At 50.1% G+C, this 16822-nt stretch overlaps 1 protein-coding gene across 1 annotated transcript in view; it reads right to left on the bottom strand.

Moving 5' to 3' along the window:
- Positions 1 to 16822, bottom strand: part of PITPNM3 (PITPNM family member 3) — a 144970-nt gene that overhangs the window by 100652 nt on the left and 27496 nt on the right. The window contains exon 2 of the mRNA XM_042780494.1: positions 84 to 179. Within this exon, the coding sequence (XP_042636428.1) occupies positions 84 to 179 (96 nt within the window). The remainder of the gene's footprint in view (positions 1 to 83; positions 180 to 16822) is intronic.

The raw sequence follows: 16822 nt of genomic DNA, 5'->3' as shown, positions 1-16822 counted from the left end.
CCAACTCCCAGGAGGGATTACCCTTCCAGGGTTTTCTAGGAAGTTCTCCCCCTGCCCCCATGGAGAGTATGGGCTTCACTCACCTCTAGCATCAAAGAATTCATCATCCGAGCTCTCCACAGAGTCACTGAGAACATCTCGAAGGTGCCAAGGGGCACCGCCGCCTGGGGGAGGGCCACCTGCCAAAATGAACACACCTGTTAGCCAAGCCTGAGACCGTGTCCTGCCATGAAGAAGGTGAATACAATCAACCCTGCACTAAGAGTCCACCAGCGTCCTTAGTCTGCCTTCTCCCATCACAGCCTAATCCCTTCACAGTACCCTCCCACTAACTCTGACCTTTCATTTATGACCCAACATACCTCTCAGAGGTAACTTAGTAGGGCAGGAACTGGTGTGCCCATTTGGCATGTACTAAAACTAAGGTAGGAGGTGGTAGCTAAAGAACTTTGCCAAGATGATACAATGTACCAGCCAGCATGGACTACACATGCACTCAAAACCGAAAAAAATAAAATAAAATCAATACCAAATTCACTGTCATTGTGTAGGTTCCGACTCATAGCGACCCTCCTTGGGTTTCCAAAGCAAAGAGATTTCCAAATCTCTACCGCAGTAGATTGCCCAACCTTCCTTCTGAAGAGTGGCTGGTGGGTTTGAACCATCACCCTTCTGATTAGCTGTCAAATGCCTTAGGCGCTATGCCACCAGAGCTCCCACAAATGCTTTCAGCTCCTTAAAACAGTGGCTTCTTTCTCCTTCACACACTGTGGGAAGGTGGCTCTGTTGATTATACTCTGACATCTTTAAATTTGGGGTACTTCTTACATGATGACATATCATGATTTAGTTGGCACTGCTTATTCTTTTTTGGGAGTATATAAAATAATGCTGCATCTTACAATGAATTACATCTTAGATTATTAGACTGTTACCATGAAATTCAGGAATACCACCATGTAGCAGGCTATGTCTTTCCAGGCTACGTCCTCCCTGGGGTTTCCTTTTCCCAGCTCAAAAGTCTCACTTCTCTAAACACAAGTGTCCAGGCCAAAAGCTTTGATCCTGGCTACCAGACACACATGTCCTGTCCCCACAGAGACCTGGGTTCCTGTGCCAGCAATGCCCTTGTCTCAGTTTCCCCATCTGTACAATGAGAAACTGACTGAGACTTCCTGTGGGGTCCTTCGACTATACCTGGTGTTCTAGCAGCCTGTTTAGCACATAAAACCAGTCGCTATCGAATCAGCTATGACTCATGATAACGCTATGTCTATAGAGTAGAACCATGCTCCACAGGGTTTTCAATGGCTGATTTTTCAGGCCTCTCTTCTGAGGTGCCTCCAGGTGGACTTGAAACTCTGACCTTTCAGTTAGCAGCTGAGTGCATTAACCATCTGTAGCACCCAGGGAATCCTGTCTAGAACAAAGTTGTTCTTGCTATTACCTGTGGTCAAGTCAGCCCTGACTCATGGTGTCCCCATGTACAACAAGATTGAACAGTTGTGATCTAGAGTTTTCATTGGCTGATTTTCCAGACCGTCAGGCCTTTCTTCCCAGTCCATCTTAGTCTGGAAGCGCTACTGAAACCTGTTCAGCATCATAACAACACCCAAGCCTCCACTGGCAGGGTGGTGGCTGCACGTGAGGTGCATTGGCTGGTAATTGAACCCAAGTCTCTTGCATAGAAGGTGAGAATTCTACAACTTGAACCATCAATGTACCCCTTAGTACATATTAGGTATCAATAAACAAGTGAGAGGTGGGAGTTTTCCCAGCCACATCCAGGGTGAACCTTGGAGAACCTGCTGCAGTCCCAGCTTGCCACATCTACCACCCTGCAGGATGCCAGCACTGTTCCTGCCCTAGAGCCCACTTCCCAAAGCATAAACTCTTCCTGAAGGGCGAAAGAAGCCAGCCTAGCCCGGCCCGAGGACAAACACAGCCCTGTGACCTGTTCTTCCTGCCCTGTCCACCATAAACTCCCAAACATACACCCAGCTCCTGCTCCAGAGCAGTCAGGCGAGAGCACCCTTCTGGGTCACAGAAAACACAGAGGCCACAGAGAACACTGAGCAGGAGTCACCTTGAGGTACCAAGCTGGGCCTGTCCCACACTTCCTGTGGGAATCCCCTAAGTTTCTGATCCTTGCTCACCAGTTTGGGCAGCATGGTAGGCTGCTCAGCAATTCCCAACCTGTGGGGCCCAGGTTTATGCAAGGGGTTCTGAGAATCCAGATACACCATCATTGTATTTCTAACATGGATATGTGACTATTTTTCAAATGTACTATGCAATAAGGCAAGAAAAAAAAAAAGATATATAGATGGGAATGGAAGAAATAAAATTGTCTGCATACTCAGATAACATGGCTATCTGTGTAGAAAACAAATCTTTACAAAATCTACACACACAACAAAACAAATTCCTGAAACTAATAAGCATTCATAGAATGATAAGATACAAGGTGAACATGCAAAAATCTATTGAATTCCCACATACTGTCAACTGAAAATTTGAACTTGAAACTTAAAAAACAATATCATTTACAATTAATTTTTTAAAAAAAAGTTACCCTCAAGTCTATTCGGATGCATGGTGACCCCACGTGTGAGAGTAGAACTATGCTCCACAGACTTTTCAATGGCTAGACCCCTTAGCAAGCAGATCACCAGGCCTTTCTTCTGAAGTGCCTCTGAGCATATTTAAACTAACCAAAATGTTGGTAGCGAATATTTAACTGTTTGCAACACTAGGGACTCCTACCAGTTCCAATAGCACCCCTCCCCAAAAAGAAAGTAGTACTTAAGTATAAATCCAATGTATGTGAAAACTTCTGTGATTAAAATGTATAACCTTCTCATATACTGAATACAAAAGTATAATTTTTCCTGAATTTATATTAACCTTATGTGCTTTCTCAATCAACAAATATTAAAGATACAAAAACTATCATCCATACTATGTTAATAAATATAATATACAAATATTCCTTGGTATCCAAATCTGTTCCAATCCTGAGAAGCAAGAATTTGGAAAGGAAGAAGCAAGGAAAGTTAAATCATTCTCATCTATTTGGTCCTGAAGGAACTCTCGTGGCACAGTGCCTAAGGCATTTGACTGTTAACCAGAAGGCTGGTGGTTCAAACCCACCAGCTGCTCCACAGAAGGAAGATGGGGTAATCTACTTCATAAAGATTTACCACCTTGGAAACCCAATGGGGGTCGCTATGAGTCAGAATTGACTCAACGGCAGTGTGTTTCTTGTTTGGTCTCTGAGTTTGGGTTGGGGTAGTAAGCAGTCAGAGTTGCACATGAAGATGAATCTGAGAGAGAGAATCCAAGGTGGCAAACTTGGCAGATACACTATCCAGGCCCTCTGAAAATGTATCCGGGTCTATCTGGCTCCTGAATTTGAATAGCAGAAATTCAGCTAAGGGTTCTTATATGCAATGGCCCTCATCCATATGCAGTATACACTCCACCCAAGAACTAAGGCAAGGGCATTTCTACCAACTGCCCTCCTGCAAATAGTGTGCATTAGATCCTATGGGAATATCCTATGGTATATTTCCATTCCAATTGCCATCGGGTTGACTGTGACTCATGGTGACCCCATGTGCTGAGAGTACAACTGGGCTCCATAGGGCTTTCAATGGCTGATTTTTTGGAAGTAGATCACCAGGCCTTTCTTCCAAGACACCTTAAGGTGGACTCACATGGCCAGCCTTCCAGCTAGGAGCTGAGTGCTGAACGATTTCCACCACCCAGAGACCCCAAGAGAAAGGGAAGCACTCTAGAGTTTGTCCCTTGCTCAGCCCCACTGCATCCACCCCACCTGCCGTTACTCCAGATGACTGCCGACTCTGCCCATGTGGCAGGCGATCTCCATGGCAGGTTCTGAGGAGCAGAATCAGGGCCAGAGGGGAAGGCTGCAGGGAGGTGGCTTCAGCTCCATTTGAGGAAGAATGTTCTCCCAGCCACTGGGAAGTGGTGGGTGGAGAAGTAAGAGCCCACTGGGCACAAAAGGGAGCTTCCAATTCCACAAAAACATTCATTCAACAAGGGGTTATGGAGTCCCCAGTGTGCTCCAGGTACCATGTGAGGGGCGGGGATGCTGTGATGAATGACAGGGTGGGGAGGGCCCCAAAGCTTAGCTTCTACAGAGAGTGGGGGCTGTGAGGGGAGGCAACCCTGAACAAGTTAACAAGGGTGTTTTCAGCAATGGCAAGTGCTACCAAGAGAAGAAAACAGTGCCCTCCTTGCCTCTACCTTGTCCACCTTCCCGAAGAGCCTCTTGCAGAGTAATTACGGAGACTGGACAGGTATCAGCCTGTGGGTTTGCCTCTCTACAGAGGAAAAGGACAAGGACAATCAGCCCCAGTCACCAACAGACGGCACCTATTTCAGTTTAGCTTCAAATGTGTGGCTGGCTCTCCTTTCAGATTAATCTTTTACCTCATTATTGTGATCCTTTGCTGTGGTCAAAATACAAATTTGAATGTTTTCAAATGCATATTTGCCTTGTTTACTGTTATTCCCCTTGCTTTTGAAATGGATGCATTGCTTTCTTTTTCTTTTTAATTAGCATAAACTCAATGCCCCACAAACAAAAGCTTCTCCTTTCCCCCTCCTTCCTACCCCTGGTAACCACTAATAATCTTTGGTTTCTATGTATTGCATTGCTTCTTAAATGTATACTAGCAGCTATATAAATACTGTACAAGGTCTTCCATCCCCTCAGACTGGAACTGCCTGGAACAACTTCTGGAAAGGCAGGTGGGAGGGGGATACCAGTTATATCCTTGTATGAAAAAGAGCCTATAACAGTGGATACATTCAGAATGGAGGTGCACAGTCTCCTGACTCCTGGATGGGAGAGGAGGCTCCCTTCAACTCTTCCTCCAGGACACTGATGTGCTAGCAAATGGCAAAAGTCATACTTCAAAAAGAGAAAAAAGTGAAAGAGAGAGTCAGTCTCTGGAGGAGTCTGCTTCTGAAGTGAAGGCCTTTCTGAAAGGCATTAGGTGTGCCAGGACTTGAATGATAAGAAAGATTCAGGCATGTTAAGAGTGTGTGTGTGTGTGTGTGCACGCACATGCACATACACATGCACACACATGCATGTCCATGTGTGTGGTGTGTTATGGGTATTGTGGATGTGTGTGGTATGAGTGTGGTGAGTGGCGTGTGGGTGTGAGCGTCTGGTGTGTGTGTGTGTTCATATGTGTGGTGTGTGTGCACGTAAGGTAAGTGTGCATGTAGAATAGGTGTGTTGAGCATGCACATATTCAAGCTCATGCACACACATGTGGGGTGGATGGGGAAGGGTACATTGATAAGAGCATTCCTGACAGAAGAAATTGCAAGGGCAAAGGTAGGCATCAGTCTAGCCTGTCTAAGGACAGGAGGAAGCCAACGTGGTTGAGCCCAGTGATCGAGGGGAGACAGGTATAAGATGAGGTGGAAGAGGAAACCAAGCATGACCAGGTAGAATATAGCACATCATGGATGTCATGGGAACAAGTGGCTTTTAAGGTTCTTCTCCAACACACACACACACACCCCTGAGCCTACCACCTGCATTTCAGGAGAAGGGAGGGTAAGAAAAGCCCTTGGGGTGGGGGGCAGTTCAGGTGTACTAAAGGTCTTGAGAGTCAGACAAGGTGGGTGCCCAGAACCCCAGTCTCCTGAGGGCAGGTTCATGTCTGCATTTTCTATGTCCCGTACATGGCCCCACCTGGAGGAAGGTCAAGAACTGTTTGACAGATGAGTGACTGAACTAAAATGAGCTTCCGAGCACATACAATGTGTCAGACACTCTGCCGGCTGCTTTACAGATGTTACCTATAGCAATCCTAATCAAACCTGGTGGAGGAGGTATAAGGAATCCCCATTCTACAGCTTAGGAAAGGTGTGTACTCCAGGTCAAAAAGGTAATAAGCAGTGGAAGCAGGATTTGAACCCAGACTCCAGATTTGCATTCAGGACCACTATACTATGCTGCTCTGTATTAAAAAAAAAAAAAAAATCAGAGTGGGGGCCAAGATCTCCTCCTCTCTCCGCTGCTTGTTCTCTTATTCAGTAATAATCTCCCACCTGCTGTTGGCTAGCTGGACTAGCCAGGCCTGACCCTGGCTCTTTATGGGACCCCAGCCTAGGGACTCAGCTGTCCCTGTTGCAGAACCATCTACCCATCAGGGCTACAAATTAGTGTCTGGGTATCAATGTGTCTGTGTGAAAATCTAAGTACCTACATTCCTATGTACAGCTGTCTAGTATTAGAGCAGTATGTGTCACTTGTCTGCATGGCTCTGTGTGTGTGTGTGTGTGTGTCTGCACTCCTTGAGAGTGCGGCCTCCGCAGCCCGCCACTCCCCTTTCCTAAGACTCACACTCACATGCATTCTGCCAGATACATAGAGAGAGAGTGTGCCCCTGGGTAGTGCAAATGGTTAAGCACTCAGCTAGGAACTGAAAGGTTGAGGGTTCAAACTCACCCAGAGGCATCTCAGAAGAAATGGGTGATGATCAGATTCCAGGTCACAGCCATGAAAGCTCTAAGGAGCACAGTTCTACTCTGCACACATAGGACTGCCATAATCTGATGACAGCTGGTTTGGGTTCTCTCTCTCTCTTACACACACACACACACACACACACACCAGTAACCAGGTGCTGGCAAGTCAACTGCATTGTGAGGACCTCATGTGCTTCAGAGGAGAATGGAGCTGCATAGGGTTTCCAATGGCTTACTTTCCAGAAGTAGATCATCAGGCCTTTCTTCCAAGGAATTTCTGGGCAGACTCCAGGCTCCAACCTTTCAGTTGGAAGCTGAGCACTATCTGTTCCCATCATCCAGGGACTCCCTCATCACATACACGAATCAGCGCCCAGCCAGGTGTGAAAATTCAGCACAGAGATTAAGATGTGGGCTTTGGAGTGACTCACACCTGGACTCAGTGCTGCCACCTCCTAATCTGGCAAGGTAACTCCTCTGAGCCTCACTTTGCTCATCTGTAAAATGGACATATACACCTCACCTTACCATCAGAAGACTGAAATAAGACCACCTACCCAAGTGTCCACCCTAGTGCTGGCACTCAGGAATGGTGGCCCTTGTCACCTGCAGGATCAAGACCTAAGGCCAGGCTCTGGCAGCCCCTTCGCCTACCTAGGGGGCTTCTGGGCAGCTGCCTGGGGCTTTCTCCAACAGTCAGACCTCCTTCTGTGTCCCCAAGGCCCAACCTACCTCCTTCCAGCAAACCCTCCTTCTCCTATCCCATCTGACTGCCATGTTCATTTAAAACCCCTAATTCAGACAAAAGTAAAAATAGAGTATCTCAAACCTTCTCAGCAATTCAGAGATAAAACATGATCTTTGCATCCTATAATACTGTGTGTCCTGGGACTAGTGTCCCAGGAAGGCTGTGAACTGGACAGGCCTTGCATGGAGGGGTTTCTGGGGGCCGAAGCCACTCTCTCCTAGCCATGCTGACCCCTGTTGGGGTTAGGGCTCCATCTACCCACCGCCTTTAGGCCCAATATAGTACCCCCAACATGGGTGCAACCCGAGGGCTCTGGCTCAGGTTATCAGCTCCATCTGCCCACCTTCCCCACCTCAGCCCTGGCTCCCAGGGAGACAGACAGACAAGAGCATGCTGTGAGTGCCCTGCCCCATACCAGGGGCCCCAAGGCAGTCCCTGCCTGACCACAAAATCCCCATCTAGAGAGAGACCCACCCCCCAACATCTCCTCCCCACCCACACGGTACACCCCATCACCACCACCACCACCCCCACAAACTCAGGAAGCCCCAAGTAAGGGAAAGACTTCACAGGGAGGGATGCCCTGGCACCATGAGGAACAAAGGTCCTGGCAGCTCTCCTGAGCCAGATCGTGGGCCAGATGGTGGCTGGGAAGAAGGCGTGGGGACAGAGCTGAACGGGAACAATCCCTGCCCCGGGGAGCGTCCACCTCATGGCACAGCCCTGCACTGTCCACTAAGCACAGAGAACAGCAGGAACAAAGGGGCAGGAGCGGAAGCAGGCTGGCCCAAGCTAAATTCCACAACAGGGGCTCTGGGCAGGGGGTGGCAGATGTGAACCAGGTGTGAACTGCGCCTCCCAGAGTTGAGACACCTACAGGGGCTTTCCTGGGGTACCAGAGAAAGCAGAACTCTAAGGGAAGGAGGCACTTGACTGCTAACCAGAAGGCTGGTGGTTCAAACCCACCAGCCACTCCTTGGAAGGAAGGTTGGGCAATCTACTTCCAGAGTGATACGGCCTTGGAAACCCAAGGAGGCGTCGCTGTGAGTCGGTCCAACTGGACAGCACATAATAACAACAACAACAAAGGGAAGGAGTGGCCACAGGTGGTGGGACTGCAGCAGGAAGGGAGTGAGGGATATGAGTCAGAGCCATCAAGCCACTTCCAGGAGAAGCTGGGTCTGAACCAGCACTTTCTTCTTAAGGGTTAGGAGTCGCTCCTCAGGGCAAGGGAGAGGGCTCAGGAGTCTGCTGGGCTGGCCACGGCCCTGTGGATGTTCATGTAACAAATGCAATTCCCAACAAATGCCTCTGAGCTTGGCTAAGATGAGGGTGACACAGCTGCCTGCATCTGCTGGCCTGTCAGCCCAGGACTGTGGCCACAGTTTCGGTGCCCAGCCCTGCCTGAAGCTATATCTGAAACCAGGGCCTGGTAGTGGGCTGGAGCAATCTGTGCCTTAGAAGAGGAGAGAAGGGAAGAGAAAAAGAGGGAAGGGGAGGGGAATGGAGGGAAAAGAAAGGGACAGGAGGAGAAAGGGAGAAAAGGGAGGGGTAGGAAGAAGGGAGAAAAATATTTGGCTACACTGTCCCTTTGTCCTCTCTCTCTCTCTCTCTCACATACACACACACACACAACCAAACACACACACAGCAGCAGCAACGTGACTAAAATAATCAGGCTGCTGGACTTCCTGTAGGGAGTGGGAGACCCGTGGGCAGAAGCCCACACCCACATATTCAGAATCACACTTCCCTGCTCCTCAGCTCTGGCCTGGGCTCCAGGGGTCAGACAGAATGTGGAGTGAGGAGACTCCTCGAGTTGAGGTGAGGTTTCCACAGACAGGGTGACGCTAAAGCATGAATCACTGGCCTCCTCCTCCATGAAGCCCTCTTCTTCTCTCACAGGGAGAAGCGCTATCTCACCTCCCACTTGGGGCTAGGTTTGAATCCCAGGTCTGTCACCCGCTAATCGGTGATCCCAGTAAACATCAAAAACTCCTTCTGTGCCTCAGTTTCCTGCTCGGTAAAATGAGATCATCAGATTGCTGTGAAAATCAAATGAATGATTTAAATTCATTCATAGGAATGAATATTTGATAAAGGCTTAGCATAGTGCCTGGCACTCAGCAAGCGCTATAAAAGGATTTGTTAAATGAAATAAATAAATCATGATTTTCCACTGGATTTTTGTTGATTCTTACATACGTGGGAGCCTCCTAGGGTGGGACTCCTCTCCTCCTCTGCTCCCCAGAATCAGAGCCCAGGAGACAGAACAGGGACCCCTTCCTCTCCCAGGAGGCCTGGAGTGGCTGCCCCTGACCACACTAGTGGCTGATCCTTCTTTTTTCTCTCCCATTTGTGCATCACAGATTTCTGGAACTTGTCTGCCCCCCAATCTGCAAGCTACTGAAGGCCAGGACTTGCTCTCTCCAAGCCTCTCCTCCCACCAGTCTGGGCTCTAGTAAAGGCGGCCATGGGAAGCCCCACACCCCATTCTCTTCTTGCCTCCAGTCCTTTGCTTCTGCAGGTCCTGATGCCTGGGAGGTCCTCCATGCTTCACTCCATACCCAATGCCCCTTCATGCTTTCAGAATCATCTGGAAGTCTTCCTTGGCCCCTGAGGCTAGACTGAGCCCTTGCTTTTCCTGTGTTCCCAGCATCCTGCATCTGCCTCCAGCAGAGGACCTCTTTACGGGCTGGGTCCAGGCCTGCCTTGCCTGCTGGACCGTGGGTCCCCTTGGCAGGGACGTGGTCACATTTCTCTCTAGGTTCTACCTCACTCAGCTCAAAGCTGGGCACAGAGAAAGCTCCTGTGCTCATGGTGGCCTAGCCCAGGTAGGTCTCAAGAGGGCCCCTCTCTGTGCAGTATTCTGTAGGGCGTGTCCTCAGACCCCTCTCTGGGTCAGGGTGAGTTTGGGGATACAACTAATGCAGAGTCACCCAGCACATACTCAGCCTTGAAGGGGCTGTGGGACTATTCAAGGAGGGATGAGAGCCCAGGAGAAGCTGCTTCCAGAAAAAGGCATCATTGAAGGAAACCAGTGCTGGTTGGGGGTTGGTTGCTATAGAAACATGTCCTAACTATCTCCCAAACTGCTGTATGCGCCACTGATGAGGTTGTGTGCTGGGCTGTTTCAGGGGACATGCTGGGAGCCCCAGAAGGGTACTTGTATGTAGAGTCCACCTTCTCAGGGCAACCAGGCAGGTTCATTAGACCATGGGTAGAGCATTCAAGGATTGAGGCCATGATGTCAGGCTGCAAAATTATCCTGAGAGCAACTCAGGTCCTGAGACTAGCCATGGTCCACACCTTGACCCCAACCACAACCCAAACCCAACCTTAGTCACAGATTGAGTCACAACTCTGGTCTACACCAATCATGGGTCTAACCACAAGCCACAAACTCAACCACTATCTAAGCCTTGACCCAATCACAGACCAAGCCACAAATCTGGCAACAGACCAAGCAATGACTCTACCAAAGACAGAGTCCTAATCAACCCCCTGGCCAAGCCACAAACCGGGGCATGACCAGGTTAAAGACCAAGCCATGACCCTGCTAGCCACAGATCAAGGGCAGACCAGCCACAGATTGAACCCTGACCCTGGCCACAGACAGAACTGAGCACAATCAAAGGGCTGTATCAAATGCCTTTAGGATATTTTCGCAGAGAACACTATAAATTCTAAATAGTATTTTACACTATTTACAAAGATTTGCATGGCCTTCCTTTCCTATCATCTTCACAATAGCCTGGTGAGGTCAGCAGAAAGAGCTTATGATTCTTGTTTACAGATGAGAAAACCGAAGCTCAGAGAAGGAAGCTGGCCTCCCTTGCTTCCAGGAGGTCGGCTAGAATCCTGGCTCCCGAGTACCATACAGTTGGTCAAACCAGTTGCTTTGGAAAAGATGAGCTTTTTGAAGACCTGCTGGTATCTCATAAATATGCCATTTAAATACTCATTAATTACCTTATTTAGGAGATAATTAGTGATTAATAGCCTTGGCTAGCCATTGTACTTTCATTTGCTCTGCCAATTAGCCTCCCAACAGTTCTGAGTTATTTGGAATAATTCTCCCAAGGTCCAGATGTCCCCCCTCTGTCCCACCAGACTCTTACTCCATAAGGAGGAGACCTTCTCCTCCCTGCAAAGCACCTGCCACTGCACCACTGACAACACTGTCCCCTGCAGGCTCCCAGGAGGACAGCAGGGGCTGGCGGAGGACAATGGGTCAGTCCAGAGGCCAGGACAGAATGACCACTCAGCACCTGCAGGAAGTCAGGCTCTCCTTCCAACCCCCCCAGGACCCCATTGCAGGAAGCAGAGAAGAGAGGCTCCAGATCCAGGCACCAAACCTGGAAATGAGCTCAGATTGGGATCAGACTCTCCACAGGATTCCAGTGGGGGGCGCTCCTCCAGAGACCACCACCTCAATGAGAGCGTCAACTTTTTGCTAAGGGCACCAAAGGCTACCATCAGCCTGCAGCAAAGAGCAAGGAGGGCAGCCCCATGGCAGCAAGTACTAATGGAGCTAGACATGGGCAAGTCATGCCACCTGCTACTCAAGGATATGGACCAAGGCTGCCTCTACTCCACGCCCTGCATTTGTGCCCAATCACTGTGTTAGGAATCCTCAGCCCAGAGCCCAGGGGCGGGACTAGATCCTGCTCTCATCACTGCTCCAGATTATACAGTAAAAGAAACAAAAAGGCAGCGAGGGATAAACACTCCCCCTCCTACTGGGCAGTAATGCAAAAGCTGAAAATAGCTCTTTTTACCACCGGGGACGATTCCAGAGTTGCTCAGTTGGGACTGGACTCGTAGGGTGGGGGGTGGGAGTGGGGCAGGAAGTGGGGAGCCAGGGGAGAAGATGAAAGCAGGGGGGCTACAGCAGAGCCAAAGGAAGTCTGACCACAGAGGGTGGTGGCCAGGCCAGTCAGGAATAATCCAGAAAAGGGGAACGGTGCATGAGTGATGATGGGTGGCCACAGGCACCCAGACGCTCAGTGAAAGAGACCTCCTAGAACAAGTTCAAAATGTTCACGCTGCCAGCTCAGCGAGCTCGCAGGCCCGGATTCCGCACACCTAGGCTCTTCCCTAGGTCAGGAGTGCAGGATGTGACGTGCTCTGCAAATACCCAAGAGCCAAGCAAACAAGGCGTCAGCAGCAGACGGCTGAGAGCAGAGGCCTCCCGGATCCACCAGAATCCAGCCCCTCCCAGTCAGAGCCCAGAGCGTTGCTATTTTTGCCTTCAACCCTTGTTTGGCATCCCTGGGCTAAGAGGCGGCTACTTCCCCTGCAGAGCCCATGGTCTGGAGGAGGCGTACCTCCTCACTGGCCTCCCCTGCCCCGGCTTTGACAATAAGCTACTGATCCTCCTAGATGAAGATGAGGAAGATGAGGCTTGTGCACCCCCCCCCCCAGGCACCTTCCTCTTGCAGGTCATAGATCCAGCACTGAAGAAGAGCTCTGCTGAGAGTCGGAGATAACAACTTGACATCCCAGAACTCAGGTATACAGAGGCAGATGTAGCCCCAACCTGTGCCCCCTCCCCAACCTGGCGGCACTGACTGACTCCTCGGCACAGCTACAAAGCCCTCCACACTCTCAGAGTGCCAGCCACACTCGGGGTCCTGAATTCTTGCCACAGAGAAGGCCACACAGACCAAGCCCCAGCACACCACACCCTGACCCCCAACTCTAGCCTCAAAACAAGCCCACACCCCAGCCATCAGGCTCTCAGCCTAGCCCCAGGCTGAGCTAGATGCATCCTTGTGTTAGCATCACAAATGGCAGCATTTGGGAGAGCTTAAGGAGACAGGGAGACAGGTAGCTCTCTCGGAGCCCCCACTGCAAGGGACCCGGCTCCCACCAGAGCCACTGATGACATGAGGCTCCCTGGCCCCACCCACCCTCCACACACGAACCACACACACACACACACACACACACACACCCAGGAGGGGAAGGGGAAGGCGGTAGCCACACAGCTGTGCAGGCCTCCGCAGGCAGACATAGAGCCCTGGAGGTGGCATTTACCTCCGGAGTGACTCACAGAAGGCTCCTATTCGTTTGCAAAAGGGGTGCAATTAGCATTTTCTTTCTCTTTAGAAAACAAGGATTTAAAAAGAGGGTGTAGAGAGAGATTTGAGGGAGTGGGTGGGGAGTTCAGATCTCATTTGATTTCTAAACTCATTTGTTATGAGTTCTCTCCTCCCCCACCCCCACCCCCAGGCCGTCCCCCTGGGGGCCCTGGCTTACCATGGACAACCATATCCTGTCAGCTACTCCTTTCCTTGGGGTTCCTGGTGCAGATCTGGTGATAGGCTGGGGCCCAGGACCCCCAGGAGACACATGCTGTTCAGATCCACATCCTCTGCTCCCCATAATTCCCTAGCCCTCGACCATCCTTCTGGGAGGACATGAGGTAACAGATGTGAGGAGGTGAGAACTCTTCACTGTAGTAAAAATTTCAGTAAAGCCATAAAAGAAGAAAGAGCTGGAAGAGAATTTAAAGCTAGTTCTCACCTCCCAACACTTCCCTTTTTCAGATGAGGAAACTGAGGTCCAGAGGAGGCAGTGGGTCGTCTGCTAGTACCAGCTGAACCTGGTCTGGGACTCTGCTTGGCTAGACAGTTTCGCTGGTAGGACTGCTGAATCCAAGAGAAAAGAGACCTAGTTTCTAATCCCAACTCTGCCTCTAACCTGATGTATGATGCCAGACCCAGACACTTTACCCTTCTGGGCCTTAGTTGTCATTCTTAAAATGAGAATAGCATCAGCCCTACCTCAAAGACACTGTTGGGTGATTGGATAGGAAAGCATTTTGAAGATTGCTATTTAAAAAAAAAAAAAGAAGAAAGAAATTTAGCCAGATTGTTCCCATTAAGCCAAACCTCCCAGGATGCTAACCTCTGACCCCATCCCTCCTTCTCACAAGCCTGGAATCTCAGAGAAGTCCTGGGAGGCAGCTGGGTCCTACCAGGAAGTCTCCAATCCCCATAGCCTCACTGGCCTCTGGGAGTTTATACCCACCGTCCTTGAAGAGGAAATGACACCAGACCTTACAGAAGCACCCAGGAATGTCCCTTAGCCTTTCTGGCCTCAGTTTCCCATCCTGCATAATTAACAGGTTGGGTAGAAGAGGTCCAAGCCTCCTCCAGCCACACCTTCCGGCCAATCCAACCCAGACATGGTCCCAACTAGTAGGTTCTAGCCATGCCTTCATTCTCTATGCCCCAAATTGAGGAAGTCACAGACCCTCCGATGGGAGACAGAAGGCCTCTAGCCACATGCTTGAGGTGGGAACTCCCTTTGAGCTGCACTGTCCTCAGTTCATGCAGAGACACCACAGACAGGGCTAAGAGGCAATAAGGGTCCCAAGCTGGGGCTTGCTGGGGTCTGGGAGCTCTGCAGCTGTGGGCCAGTAACTCCACATAGGAACGTGAGACCTGACCAAGCTCCAGCACTTCCCCCAACCACTAGGACATTCACAAAGGCTTCCTGCAGGTACGTGTTAGGAAAATCTTGAGTCTGGACACCGGCTTCTGATTGGGCCCTAGTCTTCTCCTTGAGGACCTAAGAAGCTATTTTGCATTCTCCTTACACAGAACCTGAATCCCCTTCCCAAGACACGTAGCTTGGCAATCCTTGTACTCTAGGCTCAGGGCTTTCACAGAGTTATGCCTCAAATCTTCTGGCACCTGCCCAATGTCCTGTGACTCCTAGGGATCGTCCCTTTCCCAAGCTTCCAAACTCTCCCTCCTCTGAGAGACTGGGTCACTATTCCCGGCCCCTGGGAGTCATAGAGCTGGAGGCCCAAGAGAACGTCTGGCTTTTGGATGGCGACACAGGCCACCTCCAGAGGACTTGGGATGAGAAGGAGCCTGACTCAGCAGAGCAAGGTCCCAACCTTGATTCTGGAAACCCAGGTCCTACGTGATACAGCTGACACCATGTCAGGTTGCTCAGACTGTGCACTGCACAACTCCAGGAGACACCTTTCACTAGACAACAGTGTGACAGCTCTAAAGCTATGCACCACAGCAGCCCTGGGGCCCAAAGCCCTATCTCTTCCCTTAACTGGCAGGTCCCATAACCAGTTTTTAGAGATGGTGCCTGACAGGACCAGACTGTGCCACCATCTTCTTCTGTGACCTTGAGCAAACACTTCTTTCTCTCCCCAGGCCTCAGCATCTCCTTGTGACCAGGCATTTGAACAAGAGGATCTAGAAGGATCCCTTCCAGCTCTAACATTGCATAACTAGTATTTTACTGACTCCAATTACTGGGTTTGATATACTAGCCGCCAGCTCCTCCCCTGGGAGCAGAGACCAACACCTGTGAGCAGAATAAACTGGTTCCTCCAGCCTAGGAGGCCCAAGCCTGTGGCCCCATCCAGTCTCTCTTGACGTTCCTGCCCCAGCCTGCAAGCTTCCAAACCCTCTTCTTCGCTGATGGCTATTCGTGCCCCAGCCTGGGAACCTGTGGCCTCCTACTGGCACTGCCCCAGGGCTGGCAGACACCCCAGCGAGCCTGCTAGGTCTGCAGAGGGAGGGCCACAGGGAGGTAAGGAGGAAGGGAGGGGCAGTGCAGTTGGCAGGAACTAGAACAAACCCTCCCCAACAAAGGCAGTTGAGCCAGGCTGGCCTCTCTCCACCCTCCCAGGAGCTTGCAAGTAGCAGCCAGAGGGATATGTTGAAACACCCAGATTTTACCACAGTCACTCCCATCCCAGGAAGTCCTGTTAGTCCCCTGTACCCTTCGGTGAACCCTCTACCCCAGCCATTCAGATTTGTTTATTCTTGGGTACTTCCTGCCCACCCCACCCCACCCCACCCTACAACAGCCCCTGCAAATTTACATATACCTGCACCATTCCAACCTCCTGGCCTTTGTTCAAGCTGCTCCCGCCCACCCCCAAGCCTACCCCTTGCCACTGTTTTGTCCAAACTCTGCTAGCTTTTAAGGCCCATCTCCTAGAAAAATCCAGCTTTCACTGTTCAAGCCACTCACTCTGGCCTCCTCTCTGCCTGTACTGCACACCTGGGACCTGTACCCATGAGGAGCTCTCTACTGGAAATTAAAAAAAAAAAAACATTGCCATTGAGTTGATTCTGACTTTCGGAGTTATGTGTTAGAGTAGAACTCTCCATGAGTTTGAGGTTTTTTTTTTTTTTTTTGGCTGTAATCTTCACAGAAGCAAATGGCCAGACCTTTCTTTTGCAGTGCTGCTGGCTGGGTTCGAACAACCAACCTTTAGATTAGTAAACCAAATACCAAACCCACTGCCATCAATTCTGACTCATAGTGACCCACAACCCCCCCCCATAGGGTTTCCAAGGCTGTAAATATTTACGGAAGCAGACTAACTCATCTTTATTTTGTGGAACAGCTGATGGTTTTGAACCGATGACCTTTTGGTGAGCAGACAAATACCTCAACCCTTGCACTACCAGAGCTCCTTTTAGTTTAGTAGACAAGTGCAAACCATTTGTGCCACCTAGGGATCTCTGGTAGCATAGTGGCTAAGACACTTGCCTGCTAACCAGA

The sequence above is a fragment of the Orycteropus afer genome, unplaced genomic scaffold, assembly GCF_000298275.1.
Source record: "Orycteropus afer afer isolate SDZICR_OR568_19922 unplaced genomic scaffold, OryAfe1.0 scaffold00042, whole genome shotgun sequence".
Classification (NCBI taxonomy): domain Eukaryota; kingdom Metazoa; phylum Chordata; class Mammalia; order Tubulidentata; family Orycteropodidae; genus Orycteropus; species Orycteropus afer.
Note: the sequence above shows the minus strand (reverse complement) of the source record. Positions and strands in the feature narration are given on the sequence as shown.